Source organism: Podarcis vaucheri, assembly GCF_965113315.1.
Source record: "Podarcis vaucheri genome assembly, chromosome: 16".
NCBI lineage: Eukaryota > Metazoa > Chordata > Lepidosauria > Squamata > Lacertidae > Podarcis > Podarcis vaucheri.
Window position 1 is genome coordinate 1638989 of NC_138754.1, and position 18940 is coordinate 1657928.

General features: G+C 47.0%; 1 protein-coding gene and 1 long non-coding RNA gene across 2 annotated transcripts; both read right to left on the bottom strand.

Moving 5' to 3' along the window:
* Positions 1-554: 554 nt before the first annotated feature.
* LOC309520515 (uncharacterized protein) lies at positions 555-10308 on the bottom strand. Its single transcript, XM_082202404.1, has 6 exons — positions 10003-10308; positions 7739-8164; positions 5437-5742; positions 4112-4246; positions 3831-3961; positions 555-2326 (listed from the first exon to the last, which is right to left on the bottom strand). Exons 1-6 carry the CDS (start codon positions 10073-10075, stop codon positions 2210-2212), a joined length of 1188 nt encoding a protein of 395 aa, XP_082058530.1. The 5' UTR covers positions 10076-10308; the 3' UTR covers positions 555-2209.
* A 3449-nt stretch (positions 10309-13757) lies between these two features.
* Positions 13758-14903, bottom strand: LOC309521249. The gene is made up of 2 exons (XR_014214601.1): positions 14741-14903; positions 13758-14299 (listed from the first exon to the last, which is right to left on the bottom strand). It is a non-coding gene; the product is annotated as an uncharacterized lncRNA (long non-coding RNA).
* Positions 14904-18940: the final 4037 nt, after the last annotated feature.

Genomic DNA, 18940 nt, shown 5'->3' on the forward strand with positions numbered 1-18940 from the left:
TTTAAGTGGCCATGATTGAACTAAATTTGCCTAGTCACTGGAGGGTGGCCTGTTCCCAACCGCAACACGTGCTCTCTGCTAGGGAGAACACGCTTTACCTAACACCCTTTCTAAGGGACCCCATTTAAGAGTCGTCTTGTGAGGCTTCTGGAGGCAAGTTTAATCTTCATTGAGTGGTAAACTTCTTTCTCTTCCCTCCAGATATTTTCTGCTACAACTCCCATCTGCCCCTGCAGTCAGAAGGCCCAATCATCTGAAGGCATATATTTTCTTTATTTCAAAAATAAATACACCAGTTAACACTGTAGTGTCTGAGGTTTCAAAAGATACATCTGTATTATTATTATTATTATTATTATTATTATTATTATTATTATTATTATTATTAGCAGAATTTATATACTGCTTTTCGGGCAGACCTCAGAAGCAGTTTACATAATATTATAACAGCAATAAGCATCACATTTTAAAAAAGAATAGTTATAATAGAAATTAACAACAACAACAACAACAACAACAACAACAACAACAACAACAACAACAACAACAACTTCTTCATTTGGAAGAAAAGCTGTTGCTACTTCAGATGCCCTCAACTGTCCCATTACAATTGGAACATCCCATTTTCCCACACAGCAGCACAGTGGCCCAGATTTTCGCCTTGACATGTTGGAGGCTATGCATTTGGTAGCACCTCAAAGGGGTTTGCAAAAGACAAAATCAAGGGAAAAAATACAGCCTGCCTTTAAAACAGACAAAAGTTAAAATACTGAAACAGATTAAAAGTGATGTTGTTGTTCAGTGTCTTTATAAACAACAGTGAAGGCACCTGCTTGAGTTCCACAGGCAGGGAGTTCCAAAGTGCAAGATCTGCCATGCTATAGGGTTGAGTTCTTACACCCACAGGGCTGATATGGTGGGACACCTGTACTAGTGCAATTCTGCCGATCAAAGCAGATGGGTGGGCATATGTGAGGTTAGGCGGTTTTGTATGTAAACTGCTCCCAAGCTGTTAAGGGCTTTATATACAGGCAACTCCCAATTTGCACGGAGATTGCGTTCTGGGTCATCTTGCGTTGCAGTGCAGCCCAGCCCAATCCAACCCCATTATGCGCTTTTACCCCCTACTATGCCCTGTTATAAGGGACGCGGGTGGCGCTGTGGGTTAAACCACAGAGCCTAGGGCTTGCCGATCAGAAGGTCGGCAGTTCGAATCCCCTTGACGGGGTGAGCTCCTGTTGCTCAGTCCCAGATCCTGCCAACCTAGCAGTTCAAAAGCACATGAAAGTGCAAGTAGATAAATAGGTACCACTCTGGCGGGAAGGTAAACGGCGTTTCCATGCACTGGTTTGCCAGAAGCGGCTTAGTCATGCTGGCCACATGACCCGGAAGCTGTACGCCGGCTCCCAAGGCCAATAAAGCGAGATGAGCACTGCAACCCCAGAGTCAGCCACAACTGGACCTAATGGTCAGGGGTCCCTTTACCTTTACCTATGCCCTGTTATGCCACCACCCCATCAAGGTGTTGCTTTGAGCATGCACAAAACAGCCATTGCCAGTCCTAATATGAACACCTTGAAGTTGGCAGGCCATTGGCCAATTGGCAACCTGTGCAGAGCTCTGAAAAGGGGGCGTTTGTGCTGACAAAGCCACATACCTATCAGCGATCATGCTGCAGCATTCTGCAACAGCTGCAGCTTCCATATCAAGAGAGGAATTCTGCATGTTGCAGCAATCCAATCTTGAAGTATATGAACTACTGTGGCAAGGCTTTCGTGGTCTGGGTATGGCCGTAGCTGTCAAAATAGCTGCAGTAGGTAAAAGGCACCTTTTGCCCTGAAATCCCTAACAATGGCTTTATGTAGATATGAAATAGAACCCCAGAGCATAGTTCAGCCTCCACAGCTGGAGACAGCAATGTTTCTGAAGATCGCTTGCTAAAAGCAAAGACTCAGGCAGCATTTCCTCTTTATAAGGGTCCCAGGAGGGGGAGATGAGCAAAGCCAAATGATGTTCCCAGTAGCTTTTCCACTGCAGCCACAGGATCAGAGAAATCAGAGAAAAGTTCCTCTTCTTGAGTTTCACCTTGGCCCATGACCTTTTTCGGACAATGTTCTCCAACAGGGTGGTGGTGTTAGCCATCTCCCCCAGCTTGTCTGGCAGTCACATGGTTTCTTCAGTCGGGTCCTCAGCTCTGAATCCAGGATAGCTAGCTGCAGTCACAGCTGCAGTCACCGGCATCTGGGGCAGACACTGTGCAATCAGAAAGGGATTCATAGGCTGGCGGTTCTGAGCACAATGTACCTTCTCCTCCATTCCGGTCAGCCTGCAGGTGGAGGAGAAAGAGGAGCAGTTAAACAACATGGTACAGGAGACTGGGAAGCAGCTCCCGAAAGAGCATTGGAGCCCACCTAAACCACCAACTCAGCCACAAATTCAGCAAAAGGCAGATGACTCAACTATACCTCTTAGTTCAAGTGTTTAGGGATAGCTTAAGGTCCATGAATAACCATAGGTCAGAGGTCCCGGGCCCTAAGGAAGTCAGATTATCCTCCACCAGGGCCAGGGCCTTTTCAGTGATGGCTCCGACCTGGTGGACTGCTCTGTCCCATGAGACCAGGGCCCTGCAGGATTTAAGCTCCTTCTGTAGGGCCTGAGCTATTCTGCCTGGCTTTCAATTTGACATTAGCCTGATCTTTTATTCTCCTTCCTTCCCTCCCCCTCCCCTTTTTATGAAGATTACCCACTCTGGGATCGCTAATTTTCCCCTGGTCTCTTCGCTCAAATAGGACTAATTTAGCCAGCTAGCGCTGGTGATCAGCTAATGTTTATTGGATGGATTTCCCCCCTAAATTGATTTTTGAATTCTGAATTTATTGATATTCATGTTTTATACTGTATTTTATGCTGTTTTTTGTTGCATCAATTAATTAATTTGTTATTAGCCAGTTTTCTGAACCGGGAAGGGCAGCGTATAAATAAAAAATTATTATTAATTATTATTATTATTATTATTATTATTATTATTATTATTATTATTATTATTACTACTACTACTACTACTACTACTACTACGGGTTCCTGGATATCTCATCACAATTAAGCTAATAACAGTTTGGCTGTGCTCTTCTGCTTTAGTCAGACAATATTGTTTTAAATCTATTAGAATTTAATGTTTTGGCCAACAACATAATCAGTATTTTAGAAAGAAGGAAGAATAGTTTTTTTTTTGTGCAGGGTGTCACCAAACGATGGAGGCAATCGAGGCCAGATATTTTTCAGCCTGAGGCAAAGGACCAGATGGTGCCGCCACCCCTCATTAAATGTACAGAAGTCTGCCAGTTAAATCTGACTTTGAAACTGGCCGCAGGGCACTGCCCTCTACTGCACCTGTGGGAAGCAGGATAACTTATGTGGGGGACAGTAGTCACAGACTCTTGAGAGCCAGTGTGGTGCTGTGGTTAAGAGTGGTAGTCTCGTAATCTGGGGAACCGGGTTTGAGTCTCCGCTCCTCCACATGCAGCTGCTGGGTGACCTTGGGTCAGTCATACTTCTTTGAAGTCTCTCAGCCTCACTCACCTCACAGAGTGTTTGTTGTGGGGGAGGAAGGGAAAGGAGAATGTTAGCCGCTTTGAGACTCCTTTGGGTAGTGATAAAGCGGGATATCAAATCCAAACTCCTCCTCCTCTTCCTCTTCTTCTTCTTCTTCTTCTTCTTCTTCTTCTTCTTCTGCCAAAACCCCTGAAGTCTCTCACTACCCTGAGATGGTGGTGACACGTAACAGTAGCACCGAACCATCACCCCTTATTTTCTTGACATATGCATCTCACCTGGACCTCATCATAGGTAGGGGGGCTCATTGCTGTACTGTCGGGTGCAGAAACCATCAAAAGGCGGTTCATCATTGGGTTCTCGGGTGGCGGACGGTACACCATCTCCTCTTGTGCCACAGAGGGAATATCTGCAGAGTGCAACATGAGACACGTTCTTTAGTCCTTGGCAATGACCAAACCCTGTCTTCCAGGATACACAAATGGAAGGTGGGAACATATTTGGCAGAGAGCCTTCATCACAGTTGAGATGGAAGGAAGAGCAATAGAGAGGGTTCTACCTGTGTTCCTCTGATTGGATTTCCCCGCCTCATAACACCTGCAGATCACCACCAAAATACATATAAGGGGTACAAGAACACCCAGTATGATACCCCATTGGATATTCTGTTGAATGCTGCCTGGAAAAGTGCTGCCTGGAAGAACAACAACAACAAAAAAAACCTATTGGAAGAAGAACATAATAGCTACTGCCAAAGTGACCTCTGCCCCAACATGTGACCCAGAGCATCAGAATAAATAACAGAGAATAAGTGAAAATGCCAATCGGTTTCATTTGTAGGGAAATTCCATAACGGCCAAAGTCATGTTTGTAAGCTCCTTCACGTAATATTTCTCCAACGGTCATCTGATAATTGTCCTTAGCATAAAATGAATTGTCAGCTCGTCCCATGAGAAAGCCAATCTATCAATATGACAAGGGGTCATTAAGCTGTTCACATGTTTTCTCAGAGAGGTCTTTAACTGAACTTTACGAGGGTGGGAAATTAGAGAAATTCTGAGTTTCCGGTTCTGGTTGTTTCACTTACATGTTTAAAATGCTACATTGAGAAATGGTTGCCGGTTATTGAAAGCTTTGGAAAACTATATTTTATTAGGGGCTGCCATCCCTGCCCCCATTGATCACCAACTGCCCTAACTCCTCCTCCACCTCCATGCCAACCCCTACCCACTTGCAACCACACTATGGACCTCACCCTGGTAACCATCCCTCACGGTTGATTCAGCCATTTTGCCATACCTCCTTCCACCCCCAGCCCTCCCATCACAGCTCCTTCTACCCCACCTCCCTGCCACGCCAACCCTGTGGCCCTTACTCTCCTCATGATCCTACCAAAATTCCCCTATGTCCACTATGTCCACCCATTGCTCCAGTCCCCAAATACCACTGCCTGGAGCAGAGGGGAACGGAAGAGCAGAAAGTCTTTCTCGCTTTAGCTGCAGGCTGCTGAGAAATTGACAGTACTTTAAAGGGTGAAGCACCCCCAGTTTCCAGCCTCAATTCTATGGAAGGCCTGAAAGGGACTCACTGTCTTAAACCCCAGAAAAAACCATTGCTGCCAGTCCGTGTGGACAATGCTAAGCTAAATGGGCCAGAGTTCCGACTCTGTAAGAAGCAGCTTTCTGTGTGCCTGAGAAATTATGTGTGCAACTTTCGACAGAAGTCAGGATGTTTCCCATTTGTGTTTTCCTTCAGGTTTTTTAAAAAACGTTCTGCATGCCTGTGCACCTGTCCTTGAATCTCCAACCCTTAAGGATATCATAATTGTCCACTGGCCCAAGCAGCATCTCTGGATAATTTAGGGTGGGAGGAAAGATTGCTCACCTTCATGACTTTCAACTTCATGAAGTTCATAATCCTGGCAGATTCCGCGCAAGTCAAACCAAGCTTTCTTTTGATCTGCCGGATTGTGGACCAGGCAGGTGATGAAGGAATGGGAAGAGTCTTTTCTCCAGGAGACATGGAGATTCCTGCCGTTGTCAGAAAATGAGAAACTATCTAAAGCTCTCACGTTTTCCCAGGAGATATTGTACGTTCCTGCTACATATGTCTGGCACTGCAGGGTCACATCACATCCCTTTGGAGTCTTGATCAAATCATAATAGTTGATCCTTGGTTGTGGTGCTGGATCTGTTCAACACAAAAGTCATGTGAGGTTTGTGCCTCATTGGCTGTCACTAAGTGTGTAGGGCAGCAATGGGGGAACCTCAGGACCAGGGGAAAATGCACCCCTCATGGCCTCTGTATCTGGTCCATGGGACTCTCTCAAGGCCACCCCCAGGCTGTTAAGATTTTTACCCACCCAAGCTGCTCAGTAGTAGCACTATGGTTGTTTATATCATGTGAGTGTCTGAGAGCATGAGACAGAACGTCTCAGGATTGTTGGAGAGTTTTGTTTCGCTTCTGTGTGTGATGCTGTTCTGTACTGCTGCTGAGAGAGCACAGACATGCTGCTGGATTCTTAGCATTTAGACTGTAAATAAAGTAGTTTAGAGCTACTTCCAGAGGAGGGCAACCAAAATGGTCAAAGGCCTGGAAATGATGCCTTATGAGGAATGGCTAAGGGAGCTGGGCATGTTTAGCCTGGAGAAGAGGAGGTTAAGGGGTGATATGATAGCCATGTTCAAATATATAAAAGGATGTCACATAGAGGAGGGAGAAAGGTTGTTTTCTGCTGCTCCAGAGAAGCGGACACGGAGCAATGGATCCAACCTATAAGAAAGAAGATTCCACCTAAACATTAGGAAGAACTTCCTGACAGTAAGAGCTGTTTGACAGTGGAATTTGCTGCCAAGGAGTGTGGTGGAGTCTCCTACTTTGGAGGTCTTTAAGCAGAGGCTTGACAACCATATGTCAGGAGTGCTCTGATGGTGTTTCCTGCTTGGCAGGGGGTTGGACTTGATGGCCCTTGTGGTCTCTTCCAACTCTATGATTCTATGATTCTACTGATTGTCTCTTTCTTCTGCAATGAGATGCCAGAAGATGAGTGTGCTCCTCTCTGGAGAGAGGGGTCGCTTACCACCTGTCTCTCTGGACTGAGGAAGATTTACAGCCAGAAAGTGACCATTGGAGAGATGTCCCGGTGTCTTGGGAAGGTGGTAGCCTTCTGGGGCGTTTTTCCAACACAGGCATCCCCTCTGCTCCACACTTTGCTTGAGTGTGATTTGCCTTGATGGAATAATGCAATCATAGAATTGAAGAGCTGGAAGGGAGCCCAATGATAATCTAGTCCAAGTCCTACAATGCAGAAATCCCAGCCAACTAATCCCTGATGGCTGGCCATTCAGCTTCTGCTTAAAAGCCCCTAATGAAGGGGACACCCACCACTTTGGTTTGTGTCTTCCCCTCTGGAGCAGCAGAAAACAAGCTTGTTACTTTCCCTACACCGTAGCCCTTCAGATATTTGAAGAGGGCTATCGTCTCTCCTTTCAGTCATCTCTTCTCCAGGCTAAATAGTCCCAGCTCCTTCAATATATCCTTCAACTCTGAAAATGATGCTTGCTTGCTTGCTTGCTTGGATGGATGGATGGAGGGTTAGACATGGGTGTGAGTTTGAGAGGCTGTGTAGATATTGGCCAACTCTACAAAGGTAAGAGTCACATTCTTTACTCCGCCTACTTTCACCCCTCCCACCACCACCATGTGGCCCCAAGAAGATTCCCTAGGAGGAATTGTGGCCCTCAGTCTGAAACAGAGGTGTTGATGTGGGCCCCAGATTGTGGGTGCTCAGTGGCGTGCTTGTGTGCGATGTGATGTCATGACATTATGTTGCATGCACAGCGCTCCGCCTCCACTTCCCTCTGCCCCCTGCCGTGCCTCCGCTGACTCACCAGCACCATGGCGGTGACCGGGCCAGGGCCTAAGCCACGGGCCTCTGCCCACTGAGGCTGCAGATGCGCCCCGTCAAGATGGTGCCTATGTTGCTTTGTGAGACATCGCATGCACAGCACGTTTTTGTCACCCGGCTGGGCTCCCACAGGGGAAATTCTGTGGGTCCCGAGGCGCCCAGTGCCCATCAGAGATGGTGCCTATGGTCTGAAAAAGGCTCCCCATTTCATCCGATGACCATCCTTTTCCATGCTCAGCTCCAGCACAAACTCAGGAATGGAGAAAAACAATTGCTTACCATAAAGAGTCACGTTAAAAAAGTGGTCTTCAAACTGTTCTGCATCAAACCAGACACGAGCTTTATAGACTACAGCATCGTGCCTCTCCATCTCCCTGATTGTAAGAGTGGTCCTGTCAGCCATCAGCAGCCGACGTGCAAATATGTGCCCCGACATTACATTAGTCACAAAATCATTTTCCCCAAAGAACCTATGACCTTGTTGGTTCATCCATGTTGCTATCCACGTGCTGAAATTTGACTTCTTCAGCTTCCAGTCTCTGAATTCACAAAGGCGATAGGGCGTTCCGCTTACAGGGCTAATGACGTCCCATTCAATTTTCTCCACTGGTTTTCCCGGGGGGACCTTTACGGGAAAGGAGACCTGTCCTCCCACGACTCCCTTCACATGCTGGGATGCATTCATCGATGCTTCACCTGAAGTGCCTTTGGGGAAGCAAAGAGGGGCGCCATTGTTGTTTGCATATGTAATTTATACCCCACTCTTCCTCCCAGAGGCGGGGCTAGTTGCTCCAGCACCCAGAGCGGCGCACATGTTGTGTACCCCTTGGGGGCAGGGCTAGCCGCCCGCGGCCGTGGGGCTAGCGTCCCAGGGGGGTGCACTCCCCCTGGGATGACACCCGGGGAGGGCTTCAAGGGCACCCACCGCACCCCACTTTCTTCACCAGTGCTTCCTCCTACAATTGAAAATATTTTTTGTTTAGTAATGATATTGGAAAGCTGTTACATGCAGATACAAGGAAACTCAGAAGGGAGGGACTAGAGGAAGTCAATCAATATGTACATAAGGTTGGGCTTTTAAAGAATTAAGTTCGTTTTTATCGTTTATTTGTTATGGTGGTGGGTAGGATGATGATTCTCGTGTTGTTTTCTTCTTTGACGTGCTTTTTTGTTTTTGTTTGTTGTTCTGTTATGTGATATTTGTTATAATTGTGGAAAACCTAATAAAAATAAAAATAAAAATGAAGGAGCCCTAAGCAACATCTCTGTCCAGAATGTCAACGTGGGGGAGTCATTTTCAAAACAGTTACAGGCCACATTTATATCAAACTCTCCAACTTTTCTGAGATGAAAATAGGGGCGTTCTATTCAACATCTGTCTCACCCCCTATATATATGCACTGCCAAAAAGGGGAAAAGGGCAGGCCTGGCTGTTCTGCCCTACTGGGACTTACTTTTAAGCAAACATGCAGTAATAGCAATAACAATAATAATAATTATTAATAATAATATTATTTATACCCCACCCATATGGTGGGTTTCCGAAGCCACTCTTCAAACAATAAAAAACATCCTAATAAAGGGCTGCCTTCTGATGTCTTCTAAAAGTCAGGTAGTTGTTTATTTCCTTGACATCTGCTGGGAGGGAGTTCCACAGGGCGGGAGCCACCACCAAGAAGACCCTCTGCCTGGTTCCCTGTAACCTCACTTTTCGCAGCAAGGGAACCGCCAGAGGATCCTTGGAGCTGGACCTCAGTGTCCGAGCAGAACAATGGGTGTGGAGACGCTCCTTCAGGTATACTGGGCCTTTGAGGCTGTTTAGGGCTTTAAAGGTCAGCACCAACACTTTGGTATTTGGTGCTTTGAAACATACCAGGAGCCAGCGTGCTTTAGGGAGCTAGCATGTTGTATGGTCCCTGCAGCCACTTGCGGTCACCAGTCTAGCTGCTGCATTCTGGATTAGTTGTAGGTTCCGATTTAAAGGAGAGGTAGTTTCATAGTTTTTGTAGGAGAGGAAGGGGAGCCCAGGTAGCAGCAATGTTATGGCCCCAGCTTAAACGACAATTTCCCATGGCACAGAAACAAAGTGGGATCGCTTATTGTTATCCACGAGTGCCAGGGCTAAATAGGAGCACTCGGAGACTCTGTTATATAAGACATTCAAAGTCGTAACATTTTCTACCATATTTTGAAGGGCTAAAAAGAGGACACATTGGCCGACTTCTACATTTAGCTACCGATCACTATGACGACTCGACCCATGAAAAAAGAGGGTGTGTCCTGGAAAAAGAGGACATCTGGCAACCCTAAATTGTTCCCCCACAAAAGAATCCTATGATCATTGTTGCTGCTGAGGTTTTTTAAGAGATCCCCCTTTCCCCACACGGATCTACAATTCCCAGAGTGGTTCAACAACCGATCTCTCATCCTAATGAACACTTTAAAGGCTGGAAGCCTTTCAGGTCCCATTCTGATAGATTTGGCTTCAGCTGAGAACTGAATGGAATTCCTGCCTCCATACCCACCAGTTCTGAAGGACTTACCAAAGGAAGAAGAGATCAGTAGGACGAAGGTGAGAAGGACAGGAAGGCTTCTGTGAGTGACATCCATTGCCATTTTTGTCTGGCGACGCAGCAGGTCTTGGACGTGGTTCACAGAGTGAGTGGCAAGCGGAACGGAGTTGGTTCACCCTGTTTGCAGCACACACCTTGGATTCTTCTCTCTGAAAGTAGCAATGCGGGAGAGAGGCTGGCGATGTCAATAAGAGTTTTCTACTGTCATTTCCAGTCATTGCTTCAGGCAGGAAATCCTCTGCCAAGCCCTTCAAGAGAAATCTGGGGTTAGCGAGTACATACCAGTTACGTCACCTCCTTCCATGAAACCACATGACCCCAGTTGAAAAGCATCTGTGGAATATCAGCAACAGTTAACCCTTAGGCATCCTCACTATCCAATAAACGTAACGAGCTTTCAGATCTGCTCTCTGTTTTTAAGTGACGCAGTATATCTTTCCCTCTCACTTTTCGCTCCTTGGCTTTGAAGCCACTTACTGCTGAAGCCAAGCAGCTTCTTTTATTATTTTGCGGTTACTTCTCCTGAATTTTAAATGGTTTATTACCCAGAAACTCCCAGCCCCAGGAGAAACACTTGTGAAGAGCAGCATTTATAAATGTTGTTAATCTGTGAATTAAAGCTGCCCTAAACCTTTTTGCAAGCCCTCTCAGCTCCAAGTTGCTGCAAGTTATTTTCTCCTGTAACGGGAGGGTCCACACAACAGCTGTGATTGCTGATAGCTTTCAGCTAGAACCCCTCCTCTTTTTATTTTCTGTACACTCTTCCAAAGCCACTCCAGTTAATGGTCCTCCTGTGTGATTGTGGAAGTGAGTTCAGTGTAAAATGAATTATGCATTGTGTGACGAAAGGCTTCCTCTTACCCTTCAGGTTGTAGGATCTGAATCAAGAAGAATTTGGCCTTAAATCAAGCGTTGGTTGTGCTCCGAGCCCCCAAACCCAGCCCTCGTGGAAATAAAGACACAGTCTTTATTTAGGAGACAGTTTAAATGTTAATGGGCAAATTTTGTCCACAACTTTATTGAATACACAGATGTGACTGGTATTGACTTAGGCACTGGTATCAGAACTATATCTGGCTCCTGCCCCACCCTTCAGGAAGCCTGGAAGGCTAAACAACCAGCAGGGGGATCTCCGTCAGTGTATATTGACTGTGTTCCCGGGGCTCCTGGCATGGCCTTAGCCCCTCTCCAGGCTTCGGATGAGATCCAGACCCCCGGATTCCTTTAACGGAATACCCTATTCATTGGAGGAGCAGGTGATGGCCGCACCTCCCCTCCCCTAAACCAATGCCTAACCGCCAAACCGTACAAGGTTGTGATGATTGCTAAGAGGTAGGCAAAAACCAAGTGGCCACAGCCAATCTGCCACATTGGGAAAAATTCTTACCCGGCCTGCGTTCCAAAACAGGTGACCAACTGAAGTCCAAATCAAGGCCAAAGGTAAAGGTCAAGGGACCCCTGACCATTAGGTCCAGTCATGGCCGACTCTGGGGTTGCGGCGCTCATCTCGCTTTCTTGGCCGAGGGAGCCGGCGTACATCTTCTGGGTCATGTGGTCAGCAGGACTAAGCCGCTTCTGGCGAAGCAGAGCAGCGCACGGAAACGCCATTTACCTTCCCGCCAGAGCGGTACCTATTTATCTACTTGCACTTTGACGTGCTTTTGAACTGCTAGGTTGGCAGGAGCAGGGTGGGTGGGTGGGCGGGTGTTCGGCAGCATGAAGTAAAGGGAGGTTCCTACATCACACTGCCAAATAGATATCCCCAACCTTTGCCACGATGCTGATTGGCTAAAGGCCAGTGGCATAACTGTGGCACCACTGGCTTGGAGCAGGGCAAGCCCCACCCACAAGCCAGTTGGGGAAGATTTTCAGGGGCCGAGCGCAACATGGATCCTCTGCTAGGAGGATCCAACTTGTCAAGCCTGTGCTTGCATAAACTCTGTTTGGATGAGGAGAGAGACAGTCCCTCTCAGGTTGTTGTGAGGTGTGTATCTCAACACGCATGCATGTCCAGCAGGCTGGTGTATTCAGCAAACAATTCCGAGAGGAAATCTCAGCATGGGTGTCTGTCGTGAATATAATAATAAAATAATAATAATAATAATAATAATAATAATAATAATAATAATAAATTTTATTTACATCCCGCCCTCCCCAGCCGAAGCCGGGCTCAGGGCGGCTAACAACAATAAAACAGTATAAAAGTATAGCATAAACAACACTCTAAAATCATTCATTATAAAATTAATTAATTCAGGCCACTGGCATTGAATTGGGCCAGAGCTCAGCAAAGATTGCCGAGGGAGGGAATCAAGCTGCGCCCTGGCCAAAGGCCTGGTGGAACAGCTCTGTCTTGCAGGCCCTGCGGAAAGATGTCAAGTCCCGCAGGGCCCTGGTCTCTTGGGACAGAGCGTCCCACCAGATCGGAGCCACAGCCGAAAAAGCCCTGGCTCTAGTTGAGGCCAGCCTAACTTCTCTGTGGCCTGGGACCTTCAAGATGTTTTTATTTGATATGTGTTTACCCTTAATCTTATGCTCCATAAACAAGTCACACACTCCAGGAAATAAGGAATACATGAAATGAAGAGAGACAGAATATATAGATGCTGCTTCAGGGAGACATGGGTATGGGGGCAGAAAATCATCCAATACATACGGTACGCACCTTAGACCTAAAGCGTAAAAGAGTCTCTGACTACTCCAAAGTCCAGAGAGTGGTTGCAACAATGTGCCACAGACCCACACCATGAAGAGAGAAAATAAAGGAGGGAGATGCACATATTTGATCTTGCAACCTAATGGAACACAAAATTAGGGATTAGAATGAATGTGAGAACTCTTTTACTCCTTGGTACCATATCTGTACAGAACCCAGTTCTTTTTTTTACAGGAAGGCATTATTAAACTTTGCTGGCACACAGCAGACTAGTTTGTGGATGTTTTCCATTGTGCATTCGGAGGTCATGATATTTACTCATAACATTGTTGTAGCCATGGGTTTGTGGTTCTTGCTTTTGTTGCCAAACTCTCTTTCGAAGATGCCCAATTTACAGGCTCTTCTCTTAGCTTGTGGAAGTGACTTAAATACATGGACGATGCGTTTTGTGATTAAAAGGCTCCCTCTCGTTAGAGCTGCACACTGGATTCGGCCAAGGCACAAACCAATTTGGGCATCTTTGGAGGGACTCAGGTGTTGGAAGATATGGTTAAAGAGATCCACAGATTGTTGCGGGTCGAGTTGGATGAAGGAGGGTGGGCATTGCCTCAATAACTGAGATGGACCAGTGGTCTGACTCATTAAAAGGCAGCATCCAGTGTTTGGGAAATGATGGTTAGCATCTGTGCTTTCTTTGACTTTCCACAGAAGCATGGAGGTTTCCCATTCCTTCTTTTCCCTAGATAGGTGTGTGTGTTTTTTAATGCTCTGTGTGCCTGGGTACCTCTCCTTGAATCCTTCATCTTTAGGGGTATCCCGAGCATCCAAAACACCCTCATGATTCAGAACTTCTGGGTAGCAATTGTTGGGATACTGCCAGGGAGATGGGGGCATCAGGCAGGCCCCCAGCTGACTCCAGCCACCGGCCGGCAGCCGGACGATCACTGGTCTCCCTTGGAACAGCCTCAATCAGCGACATGAGCCTCAGATACATTTAGAGACCCGTGGACGCTCTATCAGCAGAGTGAATAAATCTTCTCATAGCAGAAGCGGTGGACAGAGCCATGCGTAAGCATTATTTGACAAGCGTTTATTCAGCATAGTTCATGAACAAAGGAAAACATGTCTGCTTCCCTTCATCTCCAGCAAAACAGCAGCAAAGCAAAAGCAATATACAAAACGGAAATTCCCAGCAGACTGCTGGAATGTAAACAGGCATGTGACACACAACAGTCATGCCTGTTCCCTGTTAAGGTGGAACGGAACTATATCCTAACAGCAATGTGAAGGTTAGGACACCTTTCTCTCATTCAACGCTTGTGCAGATGTTGAGCAAGTCAATTGTGGCTTCGTTTTGATCCGCAGGATTGTTAGCCAAGCACGTGAAGGTGGAGTCAGGGGAGCCTTTTCTCCAGGAGACACAGAGTTTCCTGCTGTTGGACAAAAGCTGGCACTTAGATGAACCTCCTGCTGAGGCCCTGGAAAGATTGCCTCTTTCCCAGGAGATATGGTACTTTCCCTGACGAGGTACCTGACACCACAGGGTCACATTGCAGCCTTCTCAAGTATTGGAGTACACACGATAGAGTATCCATGGTACTGGCACTGGCTCTGTTCAACACAAAGAGGAGTCATGTGAAGTTTGTGCCTCGGTGGCCATCGCTAACTGTGCTGGGCAGTGACAGAGAGACACGGACCCTCCAAGCATCCGTAAGAGGATTGCGCCCTGTGGCACTCCACACACCAAGGAGTGGCGCAACGACATCTCCCTCCCTAGTGACACCCTCTGTCCCTGACCAGAGATAAAGGAGCACAACCATTTTGGGGCTTTGCCCTGTATCCCCACATCGGTGAGGTGGTGGTCCAGAAGATCATGACTGACCATGTCAAAGGCTGCTGACAAATCTTAGAGAATCAGCAGTTCTGACCCGCCTCGATCCAGTTGTCTACGGAGATCATCTGTTAGGGCGAACAGAGCCGTCTCAGTCCCCAAACCAGGATGGAACCCAGACTGAAAAGGATCTAAAGCTGATGTTTCCTCCAGAAACCTACCAAGCTGTTCAGCAACCGCTCTATTGTCAGGGAATGGTCTGGATCTGAAGAATGCAGTCGCAGGCAGATCAGTCTCTCTCAAAAGAGGAGGGGGAATATTCGCGCGTCCTCTGCCTCCAGCCTTTTCAGAAGCAGAGAGACAGGCAGACCCAGGCACAGAAGCTGAACAGATTAGGGAGGAGCTACCCAGCTATGAGATAATGGCAAGAGATCCAGAAGGCAGGGGGAATTGGGAGACACAGCAACTGAGAATTTGGGGAAACCCAATCCCCACTCAGAGGTCTGAACATATCAGAGAACAAAGGAGGCAGAGAGGGGGAGGAACTTCCCGTTGGAGCGCTTCTTGCTGAGGAAGTAGGGAATTGGATTCAGAGTAAGCAACTTGCGGAGAGCTGTGCATTTTGTGACTGCAACATGAAACCGAAATAAAAGGACTATAAATCTGTCAGCTGCTCGTTAATTCTTATCTGTGAAGTTACCCAAGGGAGGGGAGGACTCCCTGAGCTTGACAGCTATAAGATAGACATGTAGAATGAGCACATGAGTCAAAACAAAGAAGTTCTAGTAAAGACTGTGCGCCAAATATTCCTAGGGTGCTCTCCCCCTCTCTTGCTGGAATCTTTCCTTTCAGTCTGATCCATTTATAGCATTTCCACCCCTCCTTTTTCCTGTAAGGAGTTCAGGGTGCTAGATCTGGTTCTCCCCACCCTTGCTTGATCCCCACAATAACCCTGTGAGGTAAGTAAGGCTGAGAGGCAGTGACTGGCCCCCAAGGTTACACCCAGTGAGCTTCATGGCTGACTGGGAGGATTCGAACCCTGATCCGTTTTCAGGTCCTAGTCTGACACTCTAAGCACCATACTGGATGTATGCTTACTTTGGTGCAGCATAGAGGTGTGTGCATGCATGTAGAAGCTACCCTACTCTACAAAATTCATAATTCACATTCACATTTAGCTGTGATTCCTGCAATTGGTCCAGATGATCTTCCAACTCTACAATTCTCAGATTAATTTATCCCCCCCTTTACCTCTGATCCCTCCAAGCTCTGGGAGGGAATGTGGCCCCTGCCAAGCTGAAAAAGCTTCCTCACTCAATCCCATGGCCATCCTATTCCATGCTGAGCTCCACCCCACAAACTGACAGGGATGGTGAAATGAATGACTTACCGTAAACAGCAAGGTTAAATTTGTGTTCTTTTAACTGCTCTGCATTAAACCAAACACGCGCTCTATAAATTCCAGCATCCTCTTTCTCCAGAAAACTGATATTCAGCATGGTCCTATTAACCAATGCCAGCCGATCTCTAGACAGGTGTGTGCCATTTAAATCCCCACAAAATATGGTTTCATTGTGGTGTTCAGTCCAGTCACTGAGATTTGCCCCCATCCTCAACAGGTTCTCAGCAGTCTTCTCCTCCAGTTGCTTAGACCTGCTGCTGATATCTGACTGCTCCAGTTTCCCACCTTTGGCCACACCAAGGGGACAGGGCTTTCCATTTGTGGGGTGAAAGAAGTCCCATTCGATTTTCTCTACTGCTGCTGCAGAGGATAGCTTTAAGGGAATGTAGACTGATCTATTCAGGACTCCGTTCACCTGATGGGGCGAATTCTCAGCTGCTTGCCTTAAAGTGCCTTTAAGGGAGTAAGAAAATATTGGTTATTTATTGAATTCATACCACACCTTTCCTCCTAAAGAAGCCCAGAGCAGCAGATCTATCTGCAACCCAACAATTTAAAGGAGGTAAAGGTAAAGGGACCCCTAGCCATTAGGTCCAGTCGTAGCCGACTCTGGGGTTGCGGAGCTCATCTCGCTTCAGTGGCCGAAGGAGCCAGCATACAGCTTCCGGGTCATGTGGCCAGCAGGACTAAGCCGCTTCTGGTGAACCAGAGCAGCGCACGGAAACACCGTTTACCTTCCCGCCGGAGCGGTACCTCTTTATCTACTTGCACTTTGACGTGCTTTCGAACTGCTAGGTTGGCAGGAGCTGGGACCGAGCAACGGGAGCTCACTCCATCGCGGGGATTTGAACCACTGACCTTCTGATTGGCAAGTCCTAGGCTCTGTGGTTTAACCCACAGCACCACCTGCATCCCTTTAAAGGGGGTAGAACACTCTTAAAAATAAATAAATACATGAGCCCATCTATGCCATACATTCAATCCTTGGAGCTGATTAGTTTAAATGGACATGTTTCCCCCCTGCCAAAGAATTCTGGGAACTATAGCTCATTAAGGGTGCTAAGAGTTGTTAAGGAGTCTCCCAACCATTCTCTTCATAAAGTTGCAATTCCCAGAGGGTCTAGCAGTCAATAACTCTTCCCGGCGCAAATTTCAAAGGACAAATTTCAGTTTCTGTATCATTTCAGAAAGTGCGATTTCGAAAGATTCAGCTTAAATGCAAGCTGAATGGACTGCCTCCTTCTCCACCTACATGCCAGCACTGAAGGACTTACCAAAGACAGAGAAGGTCAGTAGGCTGGAGGTGAGAAGAATCAGGATGCTTCTGTGAGTAACCTTCATGTTCGATCCTCTCTGGGTATGCAGTGAGCCTTTGGTGCAGTGTGTCCCATAGAGTGCATAAAGGGGCAGAGTTGGACCTCCCCAATTGAAGCCCACTGCTTGGGCTCTGATATCTGGTGGAAGCAACACTGGAGATTTGCTGGTATTGCCACCAAGAGTTTTATGCAGGAATAAGAAACTCTGCACTAGGCACACATCAGCTTCACGATGTGTTCAAACATGGAAGCAGCTATCAAGCCCTTGAAGAGAAACCTGAAGATCGTTTTTTGAGGCTGAGGACAACTTAAATACAAATGGTGTGGCGTATTTTCTCTTCTGCAGAATTCTTTGACAGCAATATGAAACTTATGAGTCAGCGATAAACAATCCTGAATCCCTAATCAGGATCATCATCCCAGGAACACCATTGGTTTTTAGACCTGCTCCCTCTATTTTTAGCGATGTTGCATATCATTTTTCCTGTTTCACTCACTGGCATTGATACTTACCTCTGTTGAAACTGGGGTGCTGTTTCCATTATTCTGTGCTTGATGTTTCATTGTATGGAAGTTTCCCCCAGAGGAAGCAGCAGAGATCAGTAGGCTAAGGGTGAGAAGGTTGCAGAGGCTTCTGTCAGTGCCATTCCTGGTTGCTTCTTGCCAGGTATGCAATGAGCCTTGGATGTGCCTGGTACAGAATGAGAATTGTTAGGTTAGTGGGGGACCAAAAGGGTCATCCAGTCCCACCCACAGCAATCCAGGAATCCCTGGCAGATGGCCATTCAACCTCTGCTTGAAAACCCCCAATGAAGGAAGCAGTCCACAGAATGGGTAGGGGGCAGGAGTTGTCTCTCTCTCTCTCCCTTTTGGGGCTGCTCTTTGCAGGCAACAAGACGGAAGAGGTTCTGGAGATGTCACCTACAGGGTTCTGCTGTCATTTTGAGGCATGGGAAGATACACCTCAGCTTCAGCATGTTAGTCGACAAGTATTAGGCGTCCGGGAATCCGACACCCCCCCCCCACGGCAGACGGCCAGGGATAAATAGACAAGAAAAGCTCTTACCAAAGTATTTTATTCAATATTCACAGAGAGAGGCTTACTCCAGCCTCTTGGGGTAATGGCATTGCTCAGAGTAATCTCCTCCCCACCTTTCCTTCTCAATCGTCAACAGACCCCCCCCCTTACAGTGGCTGCTTAAGACCACTTGTCTCTTAGCTCTTTGCTCTCCTACTTTCAATGCTCACCAGGTTCTGGGAGAAGGGGGGTCTGGAATGCTTTCTAGTGTCAATGTGTCAGCCAGCTGCTCCAGCTCTGCTTCCTGCCCACCTCTTCTCCCATTATTTCCCAGCTTTGCCCCTCATCTATCTCTGAGCCGTGATCTTCTGCAAACCACTGTTTTAAATCTATACAGTGATACCTCGGTTCAAGAACAGTCCTGTTTACGAACGATTCGGTTTACGAACTCTGCAAAACCCGAAGTAGTGTCCCAGTTTGCGAACTTTACCTCGTTCTAAGAACGGAATCTGAACAGTGGAAGGGCACCAGCGGTGGGGGGCCTCATTAGGGAAAGCGCACCTTGATTTAAGAACGGTCTCGGTTTAAGAACGGACTTCCGGAACAGATTAAGTTTGTAAACCAAGGTACCACTGTACTTTCTTCCTTTTCTCTGGAAGTTTCAGTAGGAGGGACAGGATGGTCT

Bases quoted from the DNA above. Each gene is read 5' to 3' on its own strand.
- LOC309520515 (XM_082202404.1), bottom strand. From the start codon at position 10,075: ATGGCAATGGATGTCACTCACAGAAGCCTTCCTGTCCTTCTCACCTTC. The intron at 8,165-10,002 runs GTAAGTCCTTCA...GCTTCCCCAAAG, and splicing joins ACTGATCTCTTCTTCCTTTG to GCACTTCAGGTGAAGCATCG. The intron at 3,962-4,111 runs GTAGAACCCTCT...TGCACTCTGCAG, and splicing joins ATCCAATCAGAGGAACACAG to ATATTCCCTCTGTGGCACAA.